This window comes from Jaculus jaculus, chromosome 13 (assembly GCF_020740685.1).
Source record: "Jaculus jaculus isolate mJacJac1 chromosome 13, mJacJac1.mat.Y.cur, whole genome shotgun sequence".
Classification (NCBI taxonomy): domain Eukaryota; kingdom Metazoa; phylum Chordata; class Mammalia; order Rodentia; family Dipodidae; genus Jaculus; species Jaculus jaculus.
In genome coordinates, this window is record NC_059114.1 from 24614152 (window position 1) to 24621818 (window position 7667).

General features: G+C 50.6%; 1 protein-coding gene across 2 annotated transcripts in view; it reads left to right on the top strand.

Annotated features, from left to right (window-relative positions):
• Rph3a (rabphilin 3A) overlaps positions 1–3514 on the top strand; it is a 114773-nt gene extending 111259 nt beyond the window's left edge. For both annotated transcript variants that reach the window (XM_045131973.1, XM_045131972.1), the window contains exons 21-22: positions 367–463; positions 1562–3514. In XM_045131973.1, the coding sequence (XP_044987908.1) occupies positions 367–463; positions 1562–1692 (228 nt within the window). In that variant the 3' untranslated portion in view covers positions 1693–3514. The remainder of the gene's footprint in view (positions 1–366; positions 464–1561) is intronic.
• Positions 3515–7667: the final 4153 nt, after the last annotated feature.

The following is a 7667-nucleotide window of genomic DNA, read 5'->3' on the forward strand; positions in this document are numbered from 1 at the left end:
CTTCATTTTACCTTGGTTTAGCCTAAAAGGTTGTTTCTTCTTATCATGCCTTTGGGCCCTTTAAGTTTTGTGTTTATCATTAAGTGATCCGTGAGGACAGCCCTCCCCCAATGCAGAGTCACCTGGAAGGGCTGAGGTCATGCCACCTGGCTCAGCAGCTTCCGCGCTATCAGACAATGCGCTGCAAAGGGTGCCACGGGTATACAGAGTGTTTGATGAAAGGGAGTCATGCGATCTGCTGTGGAAAGAATTCTTTTCTCCCAGCGTGCTCAGCTCCAGGACCCCTCCAGCTCGGGCTCAGTGCTTAGCCACAGGTGCCCAGACACAGGGGACTCTCTCCCTCAAGTCTTTCTCGGTTTCCTCCAGGAGTTTTTCTATGACATCAAACACAGTGACCTAGCAAAGAAGTCTCTGGACATCTCAGTCTGGGACTATGACATCGGCAAGTCCAACGATTACATTGGTGAGTGTCCCCGACTCCAGGGAAAGCCTCTCACCCAGCCTCCCCAAGGGAGGACACCTCACCCAGGGAAGGTCAGGTTCACTCCCTGTCTTTCAGCAGCTATGTAGTCCCAGCGCCTAGGATCCTACCCAGGATTGCCTTTACGTGAGAGGGGGGACACATTGCAAAACAGTCCAGCCAGAATAGACTGACCAAACCACATGAGAGTCGGAGGTGGGCTCTCTGCTGAGAACAGGGGGCAAAGGGAACTCTTGCTCCATTTCAAGCCCAAGATGAAGGGCTTAATTTTTCCAGCTCCCTCCAAAGGTAGAGGCTAAAGAATTATAAATATGAGGCGGGGGGGGGGGGGAGGACTCTAGACAGGGCTGACCATGAAACTGACCCTTTGAAAACTGGTGGTGAACACCCAGCACTTGGAAACTCCTGGGCAGAGCTAGGGAAGTGATGGGAGATGAGTGTCCGTGAGCAGAATGACTCACAGGACATCTTCAAACAGATAATGAAGTTGTGGCTTTGTATGACAATAGGGAGCCATGGCAGGTTCTTGAGATACAAGTAGTAATAATAATAACAGGCTTGGAAAGATGGCTTAGTCGTTAAGGCACTTGCCTACAAAGCCAAAGGACCCAGGTTCACTTCCCCAGAACCCATGTAAGCCAGATGCACAAGGTGCTACGTGCATCTGGAGTTTGTTTGCAGTGGCTATATGCTCTCTCTCTCACACACACACTCATAAAGAAATTAATTAATTAAATATTTTTAAAATAATGACAACAACATCACAATGACAGCCCTCCAAAGAGAATGACCCCTGAGCGGGCAGGCATGGTGGCAGTCTCTCCCCCCAAAACTGCACATTAAAGTCAAGAATATGTGTCCTTCTGCCGAGCGTGGTGGCACACGCCTTTAATCCCAGCACTCGGGAGGCAGAGGTAGGAGGATTGCCGTGAGTTCGAGGCCACCCTGAGACTACATAGTGAATTCCAGGTCAGCCTGAGCTAGAGTGAGACCCTACCTCGAAAAAAACAACAACAAAAAAAAAAGAATATGTGTCCTTATGCTGACCTCCTGCCCTTCCTTTCCCACTCTGTTCCTCAGGAGGCTGCCAGCTGGGCATCTCGGCCAAGGGGGAGCGCTTAAAACACTGGTATGAATGTCTGAAGAACAAGGACAAGCGGATTGAGCGCTGGCACCAGCTGCAGAATGAGAACCACGTGTCCAGTGATTAGGAACTAGTGCCCTGGTCCCCACCTTGCCGCCCTATCCGTGCCTGGGTCACCTCCCCTTGCCCCCTAGTGCCCCAGCTGCCGCTGTGCCCTGCTCTCTCTTCTCTGAGCCTACCTTTGAGGTCTCCTTCTCCTTGGACTTGGCTGCCAAAGCCCTCCTCCACCCTCTGATGCTGGGTCACGTGTTCTGGGTACACACCTCTTCTGGTCCCCAGGATGGGCAGTGGAGATGGAGTTGGGGAGACATTTACAAACAGGCTGCTTGTTTAATAACGCCCTGTTTGGGTAAATCACAAAGGCTCTTCACCATCTGGCTCTGTTTCTTAGATGCCCCTGGATTCGAGCACACAAGGTCAGCCCCTGTGTCCTACCTGTGTGTTCCCCTTGGCTGTGGGCAGACTCTCACGGGAGCACAGCACTGGGCAGAAATGGGGCACCAAGTCTGCCATTGTCCCTCCAACCATCTCTGGGAGAACAAGGACCAGAACAGACCCTTGTGTTCAGGAGCCTCCCCTCCCCTCCAGATGCCCTGGGGAACCTACAGGAAGGAAGGAAGGAGAATGCACGAAGGGCCCCGCCCCCTGCTCTAGGAAGCCATCCCCCTGCTTCCTAGCCAGAGCGAATGCTCTTCATGGATGGCCTTCTCTCTGTGCCTCCCTCCACCTCTCCCTGCCTTCCTTCTTATCAAGTCCTTGCTCAGCCTCAAGCCTCCTGGCTCTACTCCTGCCTCAGTTTCCCTCCAAGGGGACATAACAGCAAAAATAAAATCACGTATCACACAGCCTCACCCTCACACCCACTGTCAACCTGGTCAGTGACTCAGAAGCTGGGCTCCGTGCCTCTTAAGCCACCCACTTCCCCGTTGACATGGCTGGACCTCCTCAGGCAGGCCGGCTACAAGAACAGGCCAGGCACGTGGCAACCCGGCTTGAGCTTTACAGAGCTCTACGTGCAGGGTTTGTTTTGGTTTGCTTGCTTTTTGGGTGTTTTATTTTTTTCTTTTTTTAGCCCTGGCTTCTCATGTAGGCACAGGTTGTACTGAGTAGATCAGAGCTTGAGATTACAGGGGCTACCTCCCAAGTGCCCCTTCCTCCGTTCTTAGGTAAAGGAACAAAGGATCTCACTGCCACCTTGGATCTCTGTCCATCTCTCTGTCTCTTCCACTCTCTTCTCAGTTGCCTGGAGTGATCAAATGACATCACCAAAATGAAGCTTCCCTAAGGGCTTGTGGCCCATCACAAATCAAGATGAACGTCCATTTGAGGCTGGGGTCTGGCAATCTTCAAGTGCCCCAAGAGAAATCGTAGCTTTCCCATGTTTTGATGATGTCTTTCCCTACCAAAGTCCCAAGCCCCATAGAAGCCATCAGTCCAAGACTAAAATTCTAACTTCCCCCTTTTCTCATGCTCTCAGTCCTCAGCAACTTTCATGGTCCATGAGAGTCTTACGCCTTGTCTCAGAACCATGTCCTAGCACCAGGCTCTCTGAGGCCTGCACCAAGGTGGCAGACAGCCTCCCACCACCATCCTACCTTCCCTTTCGCCCTTGACTTTTGCCATAGGCGCCCCCCTCCCCTAGCTCCCACTCTCCACCCACACTCTTGGCGGTAGGAGAAAGCATGCTGGCTGTCTCGCCCAAACCTGACGCTGGTATTGGCGCTGGAATCAGCATGTGACACGCTCCGCTCTCTTGGCACCTCAATCCTCCCAGACACGTTCGACCACCCCCCACCCTGCCAAAATACATACACACCCTGGGTGCATGCAGGATGCCAACCGCCTTTCTTTGTGATGTAGCCAAAAATAAAGTAGGAACATTCAGGAAAGCTACTGGCCTGCCTTTCTTTCTTGTTGGCTTCTAGAAGTTACTTCAGTCTCCCCACCCATGTATGTATGGTTTGGGGGTTTGCACAAGCAATTCGTTGGGGAAGGTGTCTGGCTACGCAAAGGTTGCTTTGTGGTGAATTTTATCCTGAGCCTGGGCAGATGGGCTTAGAGTGCTCTGAGTGGCCCCATGCTGTGAGGGCCCATCCAATAAGGGGTGCGTCTTCATTCCCCTCCTGAGAACTAGGTATCGTGGATATTAAAGGAGATTCTAGAATCCAGCCAGGGCTGGTTCAATCCAGTCATGGATAAGAAGGCTGCAGAAGGCAAGCCTCAGAGAAGTTACACTTCAGAGGGTCTGCTGGGAAGGATCTGGACAGCCAGGCTCCAGCCTGGCTCTTAATACACCAAGGACCATACACAGATCCCACGAGTCTCCTGAAAGCAAGCCAAGCAGGTCCGACTTTCCAGAAGTCTCTTTCCCCCTTCTCTCTTTCTTCCTTTTCTCCCTCCCTCCCTCTCTCCCTCTCCCTCCCCCCCCCACACACATATACACACACACACACACACACACACACACACACACACACACACACCCCTAAAATTCACCAAATAGCTTTGAACTCCTGCTTTCCACCTCCCAACATACACAGGTTGTGCACACCATCATGCTGAACTTCCTGGGGGGAGTCTCTGTGTATCTGCATGTGTTTATGTGTACGTGTGTGCAAATCCACGTGTGGAGGCCAGAGGACAATCTCTGATGTCCATCTTCCTCAGGTACTGTGCGCCTTATTTTTTCAGACAGGATCTCTCACTGGAGCTTGCTAATTAGGCTAGATTAGATGGCCAGCAAGTCCCAGGGATCTGCTGGACTACACTGGAATTACAAGTGTGCACCACCATGTCTAGCTTTTTTTGGGGGGGTTGTTGTTTTGTTTTGTTTTAGGGTGGGTTTTAGGGATTGAACTCGGAGGCCTTATGCTTGCAGTTCACTTGAGTCATCTCCTCTGCTTCTACCCGCCAAGAGGATTCTTAGTTCCGCTGTATTCCATCCCCAAATGCATACAATTTGTCAGGAAGTCTGGGCACTTCCTGGAGCTTGTTAAGTTCCTCCTCTTAACAGCTCAAGATGGAGACAATTTCCTAAGTTCCTAGAATAACCTGAGCGATTTATTTGCAAACCTTGCTTTGCCTACCTTCCCAGAGATTCTGATACATTCTGGGGACAAAGCGTATCTTAGAAAATATTAACCACTTCCAGAATGACTAGGAAAAACAGCTGCCTTCAAGCCAACCCACTTCCCATGCAGTGCAGATAGCTGCCACCAGGTGGCGCAAGAAAGGCGCTAATGGGAGCCATTCAAGCGACTCCAACACCTGCCCCTCCCCATGCTCCTGGCAGACATTACTGATCAACACATCTTTCCCTTAGTCCTTACAAGAAGCCTCTGGATCCTTCTCAACACTGGGTTTCAAACAGCAGTCAGCATGCGAGGCAGATGAAAAGAAAATCCAGTTTTCATCCTGAAAATGACTGATCCCCTTGCACATGTCTAAAAGGCTGAGATGAATGCTTGTGAGGAAAGTTTTCAGTTGGTACTATCAGCACAAAGTCCACAGCTCTCCTCTCAGGGGATAAAAGAGACTTTATTGCGGACCACATATGAGTGACCGTGGCCCTGGAACACATTTAGGTTATCCAATTCCATGTTCCACATATGAACAATTTCATGAAGGTTTCGTGGACACAGAACAAAAGAAAGTCATAAATCAAGGCACTTTTCAAGTACATTGGCTGACCATCTGGCGGGTTACGGCAAAGCGCAGAAATCTCCACTATCAGCCTCAGGTGCTGTGTGAGGATATTCTTAGCCCTTGAGGTGATGGAAGCTGGTGGTCCTGTTAGTACATTCCAAAAAGGATTACACCTGATTGACTGATAGTCACAGAGGTGGGCAATATGTATCTATTGGAGGGCTAAAGGCAGCCCAAGGTCATTTGGCTCTGACTTGTAACATTCCATCTCTCTGTGATCACAGGCGTTCTATCAGTCCATTCAGCCTGTACCTGACCTGGCTAATTTGCTCCCCACACACATATTGGGATGAAACACCGTAAGAAGAGAGGTGGTGAGGTAGAAAATCACCCACCTCCACAGCACGTTGTAATCATTTTAGACCAGCATTCAAATCTTGCCTGTCGCCTTAGCCCAGGCTACTTCATTTTTTTAAGATTTTACTTTTATTTATTTATTTGTTTGTTTGTTTGTTTGTTTGAGGTAGGGTCTCACTCTAGCTCAGGCTGACCTGGAATTTACTATGTAGTCTCAGGGTGACCTCAAACTCATGGTGATCCACCTACCTCTGCCTCCCAAGTGCTGGGAATTAAAGGCGTACACCACCATGCCTGACTACTTTTACTTATTTATTAATTAGAGACAGAAGAGGGAGGGTGAGAGAGAGAGAGAGAGTGAAAATGGGCACGCCAGGACCTCTAGCCACTGCAAATGAACTCCAGACACATGTGCCCCCTTATGTATCTAGCTAACGTGGGACCTGGAGGGTCCTTAGGCTTCTCAGGCATGTGCCTTAACCGCTAAGCCATCTCTCTAGTCCCACTTCATCTTTTTTTTTAAATTTTTTTGGGTTCATTTTTATTTATTTATTTGAGAGTGACAGAGAGAGAGAGGCAGATAGAGAAACAGAGAGAATGGGTGCGCCAGGCCTTCCAGCCACTGCAAACGAACTCCAGACGCGTGCGCCCCCTTGTGCATCTGGCTAACGTGGGTCCTGGGGAATCGAGCCTCGAACCAGGGTCCCTAGGCTTCACAGGCAAGCGTTTAACCACTAAGCCATCTCTCCAGCCCCATCTTTTTGACAATAATAAACACTCCCTGAGGGCTGGAGAGATGGCTCGGCAGTTAGGTGCACTTCCAGTGCAGGTATGAGGGCATGAGTTCAAGTCCCTTGATCACAAATAAAGCCTCTGGGTTTGGCCACATGCACCCTTTGCTTCAGGGGAGAAGATACCTGAGAATCCTTGCAGCCTGCAAACTCCCAAATCAGATAAAGGTGGCTACAGCTCAAAAACACGACCAAGCAGAAGCGCTATGCAGTGATGGTCACTCCATGTTCCTCTCCAGCCACTGCAGGGGAGTGTATGGGGCTCCACGAGGGCACGCATGTGTGCACACACATGCACGCATGTACACACACACACACACACAGCAAGAATAAAGTAAACAATGCATGCCTTTAATCCCAGCACTCAGGAGGCAAAGGTAGGAGGATCACCGTGAGTTCCAGGCGAATAAAATGAACACTTTGGAGCATTCTTGAGGCGTTTTAACTGGGTAATTCATGAAGAGTCCTTGACACACATCGGGGGTGGGGTTTGGCAAATGCATTCCATGTGCCAGGCTCTTGGGCTTGGGCACACGGCGCACATAGAAGAGGGTGCTATTGAGTTGGTGATGGTACCAGGCAAGGGACACTGGAACTGAAAGCTAGAGAGGCCAGGGCGAGGCCGGGGGAGGGTCTCGGAGTCTCCATGGCGATGAACACAGAAACCCCAGCCAGGGCCCCAGGCAGTCCCACCTCCAGCTGGCTGTGTGGAGTCTAAGTGGCATTGTAGACAAGAGCCAGGACTGACGGTCGTGAGGCCAAGGGGAGGAGGATGAGGCTGGTAGTTGGTGGCGGTGTCTGGGCACATGGCCAAGAGGGTTAAGGACACAGGGTCCTGCCACCCCGAGCAGTCCCCTCCCCAATTCAGTCAAGTTTACCAGGCCTTACACGGTTAAGTGACGTACTGGAGCTCTATAGCACACAGGGGTGCAGGGAAGAGGTTCTCAGGCTTCACAGGGCAGCACTTTAACCACTAAGCCATATCTCCAGCCTCCGGTGTTGGTTTCCTAAGGCTTTGCAAGCAAGGGCCTTTAATAGCCGGGTCACTCCCGCGCCCCTTAAGGGCAACTTTCTTCTCATGTCATTAACAGTGATTAAAAATATACAATGTCTGAAAGCAATGTGGTGCGGGGGTAGAAGAAGAAGAATCTTTCATAAGCCTTATGCTCCCCCTGCTGGGCAAGAAGGGGCTTGCCCTCAGACAGCCTCACTCAGGTAACACTCTGCCTTAGCACCAGTCCGTATTGTG